Source organism: Astyanax mexicanus, chromosome 9 (genome assembly GCF_023375975.1).
Source record: "Astyanax mexicanus isolate ESR-SI-001 chromosome 9, AstMex3_surface, whole genome shotgun sequence".
Classification (NCBI taxonomy): Eukaryota; Metazoa; Chordata; class Actinopteri; order Characiformes; family Acestrorhamphidae; genus Astyanax; species Astyanax mexicanus.
Genome location: NC_064416.1, coordinates 32,294,495 through 32,310,438, shown reverse-complemented (window position 1 = coordinate 32,310,438; position 15,944 = coordinate 32,294,495). Strand labels below are relative to the sequence as shown.

General features: G+C 37.7%; 1 protein-coding gene across 3 annotated transcripts in view; it reads right to left on the bottom strand.

The window, feature by feature from the left end:
- The window catches only part of si:ch211-195m9.3 (galaxin), a 46,516-nt gene extending 30,572 nt beyond the window's left edge, over positions 1-15,944 (bottom strand). Inside the window, exons 1-6 of one of the 3 annotated variants that reach the window (XM_049483479.1) lie at positions 15,286-15,944; positions 15,126-15,182; positions 11,816-11,840; positions 10,887-11,017; positions 1,826-1,960; positions 1,370-1,549 (exon numbers count right to left, since the gene is read on the bottom strand). In XM_049483479.1, the coding sequence (XP_049339436.1) occupies positions 1,370-1,549; positions 1,826-1,960; positions 10,887-11,017; positions 11,816-11,840; positions 15,126-15,182; positions 15,286-15,340 (583 nt within the window). In that variant the 5' untranslated portion in view covers positions 15,341-15,944. The remainder of the gene's footprint in view (positions 1-1,369; positions 1,550-1,825; positions 1,961-10,886; positions 11,018-11,815; positions 11,841-15,125; positions 15,183-15,285) is intronic. The other 2 variants (XM_049483480.1, XM_049483478.1) reach the window with 2 other exon arrangements.

The window sequence follows — 15,944 nt, the reverse complement described above, 5'->3', positions numbered from 1 at the left end:
CCGCCATGTTTTACTGTAGGTATGAACTTCCTTTTCTAAAATGATGTGTTTATTTTATGCCAGATGTAATGGGACACACACCTTCCAAAAAGGTAAACTTTTGTCTCATCAGTCCACAGAGTATTTTTCCAAAAGTTTTGGGGATCATCAAGACGTTTTCTGAAACAAGCTTTAATGTTCTTTTTGCTCAACAGTGGTTTTCATCTTGGCCTTAACTGGGGCAAGTGAGGCCTGCAGTTCTTTGGATGTTGTTTTGGAGTTTTCTATGATCTCTTGGATGAGTTGTCACTGCGTTCCTGGGGTAATTTTGGTCGGCTGGCCACTCCTGGGAAGCTTCACCACCGTTTCACATGTAATGGCTCTCACTGTGTCTTGCTTTAGACACAGTGCTTTAGAAACGGCTTTATAACCTTTTTGCAGACTTTCTTATTTGTTCCTGAGTATCTTTTGTTCTACTTCACTTTGTAAGGCAGGTCATATTTAAGGGATTTCTTGATAGAGAACAGGTGTGCCAATAATCAGGCCAGGCTGTGGCTAAAGAAATTGAACTCAGGTGTGATAAAGCACAGTTAAATAATGGAAGTCCCTTAATACTTTTGGATGGTATGAGATGAGGATTTGGGGATGAGGTGCAGTGGTGGTTCATCTTGACCTCAATAATAATGCTTATCTTACTGCACCCCTCAAAAGTCTAGTAGGTAGTCTTCTCTGGACAGTAGAGACAGTTACTCCAACAAAAGCAGGATAATCTCTTTTTAATATCCTTGATTTCAGAAGCAACAAAGGACAAGCTGGTGTCCCAACACTTTTGTTTGTATAGTGTAGCTAAAGAGGATGTCTATTTGGTCACTTTTAGCTGAAGCTTTTACCCTCACTGCACTGGTCATATCATCTGATTGGAGTGGTGTAAGAAAATATTGACCACATTGTATTGCAATATTTTGTTTAGACTATCAATAATTATAAGTAATTAAAAGTTTAAATGTGAAGATTGGTGTCAGAAGTGGTTTATTTTGTGTTGTGTTTAAGCCTTGACCGCTAGATAGTGGTGTTGTTAAATCCCACTGTTCTGATTCTGAATTCTTTTTTCAGATTTTATAGATTGTGTATAGATGTGTTTTTATACTTTCTATATATATTTTGTAAAATTAGATTTAAATAATCACAATATATTGTTGTTGTTTACACTACCGGTATATAATGGGATATATTAAATTGTAATTCCTGTTTTGTGATATGTTTCGTATCACCTTGGTATCGTATCACTTCTTAATTCTAGGTAATTCACAGCTCTAGTTGGTAGTGGATGGGAACGGGAAATTGCAAAATTAAGTAAAATTGGGACAAAAGAAAAATGACAGATACAAACCTGTCTTTAAATTACTTTCACAATGTCGGCTGCTGAGAGCCTCCACTTCGAGGTTATCTGAGCAGCACTGCTTCTGATTGTTAAATTTATTGGTTCCACAGCATCTGTCATGTTCCGATGTTTTATTCACAAGTTTGCGATCCTTTCCACAACAGAGCTGATCTTTTGGCTCGTACAACTCTGTGAAGAAGAGCAGATTTTACGACAGGAAGTTCAGAAAGAGGCACATCAAATACACAAGTGAAACCAAGCTATATTACTCAACATGACCAGACTGAGACTGAATACCTCACCTATAAAGTGTTCAGTACACCCTACCCCTGTATCCCAATGAGAATCGATACATCCAACCTCTCTATACCAACAAGAATCAGGACACCATACCCCTTTATCCACCACTCTACTACCAGACATGACCATGCAAAACAGTTCTTGATGCTGTACTGCTGAGCGTACCTGAGCCACAGCACAGTGTTTCAGCTGTGATTCTGTTCTTGATTTGTCCTCCACAGCAGATCTGATTAACAAAGTTGTAAGCCTCGGATCCACAGCAGTCAGACCCCATCTGACTCAAACCATCTGTAATGATATCTGCAGGGGAAAAAAACAGCGAGATCAGAAGCAGGATCAGAGAGGATCAGTGCAGGTACAGACGTGGATGAACGGAGCAGTGATTGTATGGTTTGTGCTGTTAAGACAACGTAACTTCAGGGCTTGTTAGATGCTTGCTGCCACTCAAGTGCTCCCACAAACCTGTCTCTCATCCCCTGTGTGATGCAAGACACATGTGCAAGTCTGTGTTCCAAGAAGGCTCTCCTGTCTGGTTTTGTTTAAATCAGATTGTGTTCAACTGAGTCAGCAGCTGTGCAGGAAGCGAACTCCCAGACACCGGTAACATCAACTAAAGTGATGAAATATCTCATATCCAATCTATGCACACTGGATTTTCACTCTGTATTCTAATCTCAGTATGTATTGCCTTGATAGCAACCCATGGATATATTTAACAATCAACACTACACACAATACTATACCCAAACACACGCACTGTACTGCATAGAACTAGAAGCATACAAACTTTATCCAGATAGGGACTTGAACCAAAGACCCGAGCGGGGAACTTGCTGACAATCAAGTCAGTCCTAACTCTCAATGGATGTGAGGTCCCTTTTCTTCTTCTATTGTTTAATGGGTGATGATTGCATGCGTTAACCTCTTGTAACTGATCTATAAGTGCCTAAACCAACGTACTCAACTAAACAGCATCATAAGCCTCCATTATAAAGAAAATATGATCTAAATGACTCCCGAGAAAACTATAAATTTCAGGACAGAACTTACTGCACCACTTTTTTTTTTTACTTTTGAAGCGAACACATACTTTTATGTTTTGAAGAAAATCACCACCAGTTGTGCCAACTAGACATCTCAAGTTCAGATAATATTTGAAAACTTTAAATATTAAGTGTTACCAACCTAAAAATTCACTTTATAATTTTAGTTGGCCTAATGTAAGTTCTTTGAAACGTATATTGTAATTTGAGTTAGCAATTGGGAAGTTGACTATTACATATCTGTCTCATTGTCAGTCACACATATAAGCTAGTGGTAAGGCAAGACATGTGGACCCAGCCAGCATATAGTCTATTTGCACTCAGCAGCACAAAACACAGTAACTTTCTCTTATAGCCTTTAACAAGGTGACCAGACAGTTAATATTGGTGTAATTATATAACAGATCTATACAGCCTAAGTTAAGGCAGCCAACACATGGCTACATTTTCAGATTAAAATTTATAGCCAGAGCTAGGGTGCGAGTCAGCATACAGAGAGGAGGTGCAGTGGCTGACGGACTGGTGCAGAACCAACAACCTATCTCTTAACGTGGATAAAACCAAGGAGATGGTTGTTGACTTCAGGAGAGCTCCAGGTGTCCACCACCCGCTGAACATCAACGGCTCTGCTGTGGAAATTGTGGATAACACCAAGTTCCTCGGTGTTCACATTGCAGAGAACCTCACCTGGTCCCTCAACACCAGCTCCATAACCAAGAAAGCCCAGCAGCGCCTCTACTTCCTGCGGAGACTGAGGAAAGCACATCTCCCACCCCCCATCCTCACCATGTTCTACAGAGGCACTGTAGAAAGCATCCTGAGCACCTGCATTACCGTCTGGTTTGGGAATTGCAACACCTCAGACCGCAAGACCCTACAGCGGATAGTGTGGACAGCTGAGAAAATCATCGGAGTCTCTCTTCCCTCCATCACTGAGATCTACACCACACGCTGCATCCGCAAAGCCACCAGCATTGTGGACGACCCCACCCATCCCTCACACGGACTCTTCGCTCTGATGCCGTCCGGCAGAAGATACAGGAGCATCCGAGCCTCCACTACTAGACTCTGCAACAGCTTCATCCACCAGGCAGTCAGACTCCTCAACACACAGAGACAGAACTGAACCCCCACCCCACCCACCACTCACCCAACACATTCGCACAAAACTAAACTGTACACCCCCCCCCCCTTTACACTCACAAAGAACTGAACTTCACCCACACACACACCCAGTCAGCACACAGAGGCTGACATGACTTTATTTGCTGCACTCTTAAAAACTATAAACTCTACCTCAGTAACTGCTGTGATTATATATGTTACAGTATGTCACACATCTCTGCACCTTATCCCCACTATACACTTTATTATACCGTATCGGTACTGCACTGTCCTGTCTTTAAATTGTCTCGTCTTTTGTATTTATTGTATTTATTGTTATTTAGTGTTATAATTTTATAATTTTATGTTGCACTGTCGTCACTCCTGCACTTTATGTTGTCTATTGCTTGTTGTTCTATGTTGCACCATGGTTCCGGAGGAACGTAATTTCACCACACTGTGTACCTGTACTCAGATGTAATGACAATAAAAGCCTCTTGACTTGACTTGACTTGACTTGAACTAGGGAAAGTGAGATATCTCAGTGCCAGAGAAGCGATTGTGGGTTAAGTGCCTTAAGTGCGAGCACCTCAACCATGAAAACTGAGGGAAACTGAGGAATTTAAACTACACAATGTTTTGAATTAATGGATTTCCATTAAGTGGACTTATGTATTATCTTTTTCTGCAGTCTGCTCAGGATATGTCTCACCCTTCATTTCTGACACATGTTTCTCTTGGCTTTCTTTGGTTGCCTCCGTTGCTTAGAATTCACCATAACTCTTCCGACTTTCCTCACCTCTTAGTCCCTAAGAACCCCTGACCAGATTCCTACATCTCTGCTACACTCACAATGTTTATCTCACTGCCAAAAAAATGGAATACCAGTCACTCGCCACTGGTTTCACCACTACCAAAAAGCAAAAAAAAAAACATCTCATTTCTCTCCTCACTCTTCCAGAATTGGCCTCCACTGCCTCGCACTGAGGACTCTCCGGCCACACATTCAAACTCCTTGGATGCTGGATGTTCCATGCCTACTATTGGTACATAAAAAACAACTCACAAGATCTCTTTGAATGAACGTCTTACTTACGTTTAACATTTTAGCATTTCTTTGGGCTTCAGCTTTACGCTTTCTTAGCGAAGCTGCCTTGAACTCCAGCCAATACCTCTGAGTTCTCCTCCCCATACTAGTTTCAAGGGCAGAAGACTTGCTAGCAAAGTGGAGTAGATCTAACTTAATTTTGGAAGATTGATTCATGTCCTTAACTCCTCCCACTCAGCCTATATCCCCATTATTCCCTCTCTACCTGCGTCAAACAATTTCACACTCTCCTCCTCTCCATCTTCCTCCTTTCTCCATGTATCTCTCCTTGTTAGGGGAGGGCTTCAGCTTCACGCTTTCACAGCGAAGCTGCCCTGAACTCCAGCAATACTAGAAAATTGTAAAATAGGGTCTATGCCTAAGTTTAATCATTGTCTGGGAAACTTTTATATATATATATATATATATATATATATATATATATATATATATATATATATATATATGATGGTCACGTAAAGACAACATGATCAGATTTGTGCAACTTAAATGTAGTATGGTTTTGTACACTGACAACTCATGGGACAGCAGTATGTAAATTGATCACAATATGTTCCATTCACCAGGGGACAACTTGGGAATGCCAACACCTGTGTAAGTTGTGAGGTGATATCTTGTGAGTGAGGCTGAACACCCTGACCTCACCATTTCCATAACTGGTGTGTGGGCATTTACCGTTCCTCGATCCACAGTGTCATACGTGTACCGTTAATACACCATAGAAAGCTAACACATATTACCACCAACAGTGGACAGTGCACTCCTGACCCTGCACACCTATCCCACAGGTCAGTGCCGTGTTCCTTATTTTCATGAGACATCTGTTAGTTCCTGTAACGTGACGTTGGTCAGTTGCGATAAATAAATAAATACAGAGTTGTGTTAATTAGCAGTACCAATAATAGCCAGAAGACTATTATTCTTCAGAATGAAATTGTGTATAATGATTTGCAACACACAATATCGTAAACCTGTCAGTGCCCACTAATACTGCATCACTTTCCTTTCACAGATTGTGCCAGAGGCTGTTTTTAAAAGGTTAATTGTCGTCTGTCTCCCCTTTTCAGACAGGCATGTCAGACCAGAGTCAGACTGACTGTCTCAATATCCCACACAGCCACTGCCAAACCCACATTTGTAGACACAGAGACTTGGCCTGTTACTGTAAGGTTTTAGCACTAACAGATGTGAAACTGTTTGTCTGGACCAACGTATCCCCCTAATTCCTACATAGACTTTGTAATTGCACTGTGTGTTCAGACACACATTTTACAATGCAGACTCCAAAAAACATAAAAGAATGTCTATGAGGTCTCTAAACACTGGTGAATCCCAGTATTTGGTCCGGACTCCCATTCATTTGCACTCTTGGTACAGGTTTATTGGGCAGGTGGGAATACAGTAATTGCACCGGGGTGTAGACCAAAACAACATTTTCTTTGACTTTGACTTTTAAACCAAACTATGGGGGAAATGCTCCAAGCTTACAATCTGGAATCATGTTTCTCATATATCATTTTTTCTCACCTGTAGTCATGTGTGAAAATATGACTACAGGTAAGAAAACAATCTACAGGTGAGAGAACATGATCCACATGTAGCACCTATTCTATTGTTGATAAATCTTGATTTAAAGTAAGAAAATATGACCACAGGTAAGAAAACATGATCTATAGTTGAGAAAACATGATCTATAGTTGAGAAAACATGATCTACAGTTGAGAAAACATGACTACACATGAGAAAACATGATCTACAGTTGAGAAAACATGATCTACAGTTCAGAAAACATGACTACACATGAGAAAACATGATCTATAGTTGAGAAAACATAGTAAAGGTAAGAAAGCCTCATCTACATATGAGCAAATTTGACCACAGGTGAGAAAACCTGATCTATAATTGAGAAAACATGACTACACATGAGAGAACATGATCTATAGTTGAGAAAACATGATCTACAGTTGAGAAAACATGATCTATAGTTGGGAAAACATGATCTACAGTTGAGAAAACATGATCTACAGTTGAGAAAACATGACTACACATGAGAAAACATGATCTACATATGAGAAAACATGACTACAGGTCAGAAAACATTATTAGGTCCTCCCACAATGGAAAAGCATCCCTACATGAGTAAGAATAAGGAGATTCTTTTTAAAAAGCCCCTTCAGTGAAAATGTTATTATTAATTATTTTTTGTTATACTTTTTGTTTCCCCCTTATTTTATCAGTTTAAAACAGCCAGAATCCACTACTGCCTCCAAGCTATATTCTCAGGGAGAGCTGTCAAGCTAGAACATGCACAATAATTAGAAGCATAAAACTGCTCTACAAGCTGTGTTACTTTTCAATAACTGATTCACTGACAGGGAGCTGGACTGGTATCAGCTTTTAATCTTATGCACATGGAAACTATTGCTTAAAGCCTAAGATGAAACAAACATGTGGCGCTCCAGCTTGTTCTAAATGTAAACCTGCAGAAACAAGGGAATTTTGTGGATTAAATAGGACACTTTCCATCTGGTGTGCCAATATTTTCCCACGGGAGTGTACACTCTGAGCAACAATGGTTCGATATTCTATTAAAAAGTAGAAGTGCACAGAATGTTTGGGAAGCTGTAAAAAATAGAAATAAGCTATAGCTTTGCTGACTTAAAGTCTGGTGTTCTTTCTCTACGTACATTTTAAACTCCACCTGATCTACTGTGGGACTCAATATGGCTTTAATTTAATGGGGTACTGTTAATATACTGCGTAGTTGATGTGTGCGATGCTGTTGTTCTGTTGATTTGTTCTACCTGTTGATATGTGCTACTCATACCTACTTTCCACCAACAAAGCGCTGGTGCCGAAGCCGGTGCCAGTTCCTGAGAACCTGAAACTTTCAAGAAACGGCCTATGTTTCCACTGCATTGAAAAAAATGCTGAGTAAAATTTACTTTTAAAAAAGTTTTGTAACTTTCTGCATTTGCTTTTTTTTTTTGGTAATTTTAATTTCAGATAAATTTAAGTAACTCGATTTAAAGTCTTAAATGTTACATAGAGTAAATAAGTGAACTGAACTTAAATATATTACATCCCATCCATGTGTTGAAACAGTGAGACCTGTCTGTTTACAAGATAAATCTTTGAGATTATGTAAATATTTTTACGTATGTTTTAACTAAAAATATTTAAATTTCAGAAATTATAATATATTATGTATCATAAATTATATGAGTTATGTTGTATAAATTAAGTAACTGTACATTTTTACAGTTAGTATTGTAAATTTTACTCATCATTTTTATTCAGTGTGCTTTAAGAAGTCACTTACTATGCATGTCAATGTGGGCATGTTCCACAAACTGGAAACAAAAGTCAGAAAAAAGGCCTCACCTCAGTTACCTTATATTTACCCTGATAATTATAAAGAAATGTTACATTATCCAAACATATTGATGCTGTACTTCTGCTCAGAGCATTGTCTGATGTGATGTTTATAGCCTTTGATTTTGGCTGCCTAGCATCTCACAATCCAGGATCACAATTTGTATTCAAGGCCCGGATCTAAAGTGTTTTTTGGCACAGTTTCTAGAACTGCTGCCGTGGGTGGCCCACCGCCTTGCATAATCTCTAGCAATACTTAGACTTAACAAAGGTGACTGAGCTCTTGTAGGCTTGGTGATTGGTTGAGTAGCCAGTACATGACAGTGGGTCACTAAGTCTGAAGTTGAAAACCTCCGCTAGACTCCCATTTAGTGACGCTGGCTTCCTCTTTCTCCCACTCCTTTAGGAACTAGGGTTCCATTTGGGACACATCCTAATCAATCATGGCTTCAAATTAGTTTCAGTAAATGTTTTTTTTGCTCTGAACCTGGCACACTGCCATACAGATTTTACACTGGGAACTTGGTATACAAACATGATCAGCCTAACCAGACAACCAGCAGCACCAAGCCAGTTGACCAGCATCACCAGCAAGGGCATGCTGTGATTGTGACCAGTATAGAGTATGTTTCAGTTTGAATGTGATGGTTTAGCAAGTCTACAAACAAAATTAACTTGACCAAGCTAAACAATCACTATGACCAGCCTGACCAGGCTGTTTGATCATCATATGACCAAGTCTATGACCATCAGGACCAAGCAGATTATCACCAGCAAGACCAACCTATATAACCAGGATGACCAGCACAGCTAAACATTTTGACCAGCAGGATCAGCAAGATTCAACTGATTGACCAGAATGACCAGCACAACTGAGCCCTTTGACCAGCATGACCAGCAAGACTAAACTGTTTGACTGGCATGACCAACAATAAGAAGTCTATTGACCAGAATGACCAGGATGACCAAGCTGGCTGACCATCATCATCAGCAGGACAAAGTCTATTGTCCAGAATGACCAGGAAAACCAAGCTGGCTGACCATCATGATCAGCAAGAAGAAGTCTATTGTCCAGAATGACCAGAATGACCAAGCTGGCTGACCATCATGATCAGCAAGACGAAGTCTATTGTCCAGAATGACCAGGAAGACCAAGCTGGCTGACCATCATGATCAGCAAGACGAAGTCTATTGTCCAGAATGACCAGAATGACCAAGCTGGCTGACCATCACGATCAGCAAGACGAAGTCTTTTGTCCAGAATGACCAGGAAGACCAAGCTGGCTGACCATCATGATCAGCAAGACAAAGTCTATTGTCCAGAATGACCAGGAAGACCAAGCTGGCTGACCATCACGATCAGCAAGACCAAGTCTGTTGTCCAGAATGACCAGGAAGACCAAGCTGGTTGAACGTCATGACCAACAAGACAAAGTCTATTGACCAGAATGACCAGGGAGACCAAGCTGGCTGACCATCACGATCAGCAAGACGAAGTCTATTGTCTAGAATGACCAGTATGACCACTCTGGTCAGCCATCACAGCCAGCGAGACCAACTTTGTACAAAAACATGACTACACTTTTCCATCATTATGAAATTATTCCAAAAGGGCAGGGACTACTCATCCAGGAGGTCACAAAAGAACCAAGAACAACATTTAAAGAACTACAAGTCTCACGATATCCAAAATGATATCCATGGGAGAGTTTCAAGTCAAAAACCACTGCTGACCAAAAAGAAAAAAAAAACAATCTCACATTTACCAAAAAATATCTTGATGATCCCCAGGACTTTGGGTAAATCTTTTTTGGACTGACGTGACAAAAGTGGAGCTTTTTGGAAGGTGTGTGTCTCGTTACATCTGCCATAAAACTATAACATAATTTCAGAAAAAGAACATCATACTTTACGTAAAAGTAAAACATGGTGGTGGTAGTGTGATGGTCTGGGGATGCTTTATTGCTTCAGGGTCTTTCAACTTTCTGTAATTGATGGAACCAGAAATTCTGCTGTTTACCAGAAAATCCTGAAGGAGAATATCTAGACATCTGTTCGTGACCTGGCGTACTTAGGTTCTACAGCAGGACAATGATCCAAAACACCTGATGCATGATGTCATGGGATATGGCACCATGAAATGGGACCGTAGTATCATGTCCAGTTGTGTCCTGTGGAATCTAAAGAACGCTGCACTGATCTGTACGATTTGTGCGCGGGGTCTTCTGCATCGAATATGGATGTGATTTCTGCCAAAGTAACTTGTCTGTTCATATGTGAAGAGTTCTACCACCCACTGTGCTCACTGTCCACTGCAGGGGGTAATATTTCGAGCTTTCTATGATTTATTCCCGGTACACTTGTGACTCTGTGGATCTTCGTATGGAAAATCCACCTGCACCAATTATCAGACCTCACTCCCACTCTTATAATGTGTGTTGCCTTTCCATGAGCACACTGGCTAATGTTTAGACTCCCTCACAAGATAGCACCTCACCACAACTTATACAGGTAACACTTCATACTGGATGTATCAGTATAATAGCTGCTGTTCCATGACTTTTGACACAATATCAAAAGTTACTTCGCTACTTACTGTTGCAGCAGGTCTTCTCCTTGTTGTTGAAGGCGGTGAGCCCGCAGCAGGCCAGATGGGGACCCATAGTTATGTTTCCTGCGCAGCAAGTGTACCGATTGATGTCAAATGTCACGGGTCCACACATTGGTCTGTAAGAGAAAGGAAAAAAAGGAGATAATGAGATCATTATAATCTGTATAAACATATACAAATATAATAAAATAACAAATATAATGTTTTTTTTTGTTTTTTTTTTCCAAATTATTAACACCATCAAGTTTGGCCCCAACTTCTGCCGTATTCTGCCCCCGCCCAACGTGCAGTTTTTGTCTGGCTGAATGACTGAAATGCTTCAACACGGACAACGCAATGACAGAGGACTGCCTAGATATAGACTACCAGCTCTGACCCAGATAGTGAGCTCTGGGGCAGGTGAAACATGAAGCACATGGAGCAGATAGAACACATTTACACTCACTCTGGTGGTATTCTGGTGGTATGACATTTTTATATTCAGCAAATTAAATTCTAATTCAGAAATCCTTACTGCCAAATTGATATGTTTACAAACATGTAAACAAAAGGTTTCCTCTATTCAATTTATCATGCATTCTTTATTATAGCACCCCAGATTGCTTTTATCTCCCCTCAAACCTACAATATATATACTAGTAGTAAAACTGACACCACTAATATAAATATAATTGCTTATTGCATATTGTACATGAATTATTTTCTTTATATTTTAAATATCCACTATAAAAACAGGCATCTTAAGATGAAAAAGTGTGTTTGATCGCAGTTATTCACAGAATATTGTCGTGATTAATCAGATTACATTTTTTTAACCAATTGACACCACTAATAACAAATCACAAACATCAAACTCAGTATTTTAATACCATTAATCTTTATACTTTTTAGAAATCAGCTTTTTATATATTTACCTGGTCTCTGTTCTGTTGCACACATCTACAAAAAAGAAAGAAAAATATTTAATAAATATACAATTGAATAACAATGTAAAATTACATAAAAATAATTCTAAATACATATACATATTTTTTTCTCTACTTTGAATAAATGCCTTGTATATTTCAGCAAGACAATGCTAAACCACATACTGCATCACAACCGCACGGCTCCTTTAAAGTAAAGTCTGCCTGGAGTCCAGACTAAGAACTTTCACCCATTGAAATTTGGCATTTGGCACACAATGAAACAAAAAAGATGTGTTGAGGAATCTAAAATGGATTTTGAGGACATTTGTGTATATTTATCCTATTTTCTGCTTTACATAGTATATTTAGTTCTGTATTCAAGTGCTACCCTGCTGTAGAGTTGTGTCCTGAGCCTCAACAAGCAGTTCAATGCCTTTTATTACTTTCCATCTGAAACAACTCAGTTCATGACCCCTCTATTTGCTACTAGAGTATCTGAAGTAGCATTTTACAGCAGGGCTGCATGCCAACCAAGCCCCAGGCTATAATTTTCTAGTTATTTCCAGTAGATGGAGCTACTATAGACAACTTGTTTGTTTTCTTTTTCTTTTCTTTTTTTCACTTTTCTCCCTTCAAGTGTTCCCCTAAAGAAACTGTGAGTCAGCATCCTACTTCCTCCATCAGATACAAAGCTGGCAGCTATTACACAAGCCCTGCGCAGCATTATAAACACAGTGAATCTCTTACACCCACACTCTGTACACAGCTAATTAACAGCTTATCTTAAAACAACACACATAATAAACAATATGTATTTATACAGCTCCGGAAAAATAAGATACACTTAATTGTTAAAGTGAAATGTAAAATGAAATTAACTAAAATAAAAAACTTAAATGAAATAAAAAATTAACCCTTTCAGTGCAAATGTAACACTATATATAGATTATACATATATAAACCATTATTTTATTAAAAAATGTAACCCTTTCAGTGCAAATGTAACACTGTATATAGATATACATATATAAACCATTATTCTACATCTTGTTAGTATGAAATGTTAAATAAACATCATGAGTCTAAAAATGTAACCCTTTCAGTGCAAATGTAACACTATATATAAATATACATATATAAATCATTATTTTATATCTTGTTAGTGTGAAATGCTAAATGAACATCATCAGTGTAAAAAATAACCCTTTCAGTGCAAATGTAACACTATATATAGATAAACATATATAAACCATTATTATATATCTTATTATTGCGAAATGTAAAATTAAATTAACTGTAATAAAAAAACTTAAATGAAATAAAAAATGTTAACCCTTTCAGTGCAAATGTAACACTGTATATAGATATACATATTTAAAACATTATTCTATATCTTGTTAATGTAAAATGTAAAATGAAATTTCCTGAAATAAAAAAAAACTAAATTAAATACAAATTTTAACCCTTTCAGTGCAAATGTAACACTGTATATAGATATACATATATAAACCATTATTCTATATATTATTATTATGAAATGCTAAATGAACATCATGAGTTTAAACATTTAACCCTTTCAGTGCAAATGTAACACTATGTATGAATATACATATATAAACCATTCTATATCTTGTTAATGTGAAATGTAAAATGAAATTAACTGAAATAAAAAAAACTTAAATGAAATTTAAAAATTAACCCTTTCAGTGCAAATATAACACTATATATAGATTATACATATATAAACCATTATTTTATATATTGTTAGTGTGAAATGCTAAATGAACATCATGAGTGTAAAAATTTAACCCTTTCAGTTCAAATGTAACACTATATAGATATACATATATAAACCATTATTCTATATCTTGTTAATGTGAAATGTAAAATGAAATTATCTGAAATAAAAAACTTAAATGAAATAAAACATTTAACCCTTTCAGTGCAAATGTAACACTGTATATAGATATACATATATAAACCATTATTTTATCTAAATAATTTAACCCTTTCAGTGCAAATGTAACACTCTATATATAGATATACATATATAAATCATTATTCTATATCTTGGTAATGTGAAATGTAAAATAAATTTAACTGAAATAAAAAAATTAACCCTTTCAGTGCAAATATAACACTGTATATAGATATACATATATAAACCATTATTCTATATACTGTTAGTATGTAATGCTAAATTAAAATCATGAGTGTAAAAAATTAACCCTTTCAGTGCAAATGTAAAACTATATATAGATTATACATATATAAACCATTATTTTATATATTGTTAGTGTGAAATACTAAATGAACATCATGAGTGTAAAAATTTAACCCTTTCAGTGCAAAAGTAACACTGTATATATATATATATATATATATATATATATATATATATATATATATATATATAAAACATTATTCTATATCTTGTTAATGTGAAATGTAAAATGAAATTAACTGAAATAAAAACACTTACATGAAATAAAAAAGTTAACCCTTTCAGTGCAAATGTAACACTATATATAGATTGTACTATATAAACCATTATTTTATTTATTGTTAGTGTGAAATGCTAAATGAACATCATGAGTGTAAAAATTTAACCCTTTCAGTGCGAATGTAAACCTCTATACAGATATACATAAATAAATCATTATTCTAGATCTTATTAGTGTGAAATGCTAAATGAACATCATGAGTGTAAAAATTTAACCCTTTCAGTGCAAATGTAACACTGTATTTAGATATACATATATAAACCATTATTCTATGTACTGTTAGTGTGAAATGCTAAATGAACATCATGAGTGTAAAAATTTAACCCTTTCAGTGTAAATGTAACACTGTATATAGATATACATATATAAACCATTATTCTATATCTTGTTAATGTGAAATGTAAAATGAAATTAACTGAAATTAAAAATCTACATGAAATAAAAAATTAACCCTTTCAGTTCAAATGTAGCACTGTATATAGATATACATATTTAAACCATTATGTTATATATTGTTAGTGTGTAATGCTAAATGAACATCATGAGTGTAAAAATTTAACCCTTTCAGTGCAAATGTAACACTGTATATAGATATACATATATAAAACAATATTCCATGCACTGTAGTGTGAAGTGAGTGTACATCATGAGTGTAAAAATTTAGAGAGGGAAAGATGAACAGCTGCTGATCTACAGGTGTGTGTTCTCTCTTGTTCATCATATTAAGGGTGATCATTGCATATTCTTACACACATAAGATACTATACTTAATCATCAGGCAGGTAAGCTAATAAACTAATATTTCCACTTACCATCATCAAGGCATGTCCCCTGCACGCACCACCAGAAGCCCAGCACGAGCGCCACAGCTGATAAGAAATGAGTAGAGATGAGTCAGTGCAGTGACTAGAGCAGAGGCAGAATAAAGCAGATACAGAAACGTCTCTACAGGCTCTGGAGATGCCCACTTACAGCAGGAAAGAGTGGAGCAAGCCATGACGGACGATGATCTACACATGTGCTTCATAACGCTGCAATATAAATGAATGAAGCAGGCCACGCCCCCTCGACACCGTGAGGCTATGACATGCTGATGAGCTAACACCGCCAATTAAGGGTGGCCTCGTGTTGCACAGTCACGTCTCACACGATTCAGCTGAGCTCAGCATTTGTACAACCTAAAGGTGGTCCCAGAACCAGTACGACCCCCAGCGCTCCCTACACACACCCACACCCACACACACACCCACACCACATCCCCTCTTGCAGCATCCCTTTCACTGAGATCACCACCAGTCTAGTAGGGTTCCGGAGATGTCCAGTCAGCCACTGGAGTCAACTTTGTGTGGTATTATGGGATGAGTCACTGCATCTGAGGGTGTTTAGAGATATCACAAAGGCTTCCAAAGGTTCACACCCACACACACACAGACACACACACACACATACAGAGAGAGAGAGAGAGAGAGAGAGAGAGAGAGAGAGAGAGAGAGAGAAACTTTCAAGCTTCCCACGCGTCCGGGTGATGCTATCCCTCCTCCCGCTCACTCACTCAGTCTCCTCAGCAGCACAAGGGGCGTGGTCAAAAGGGAGGTGTGTCTAAGCGCCTCCCCCTTTATCTCCAGCTCACT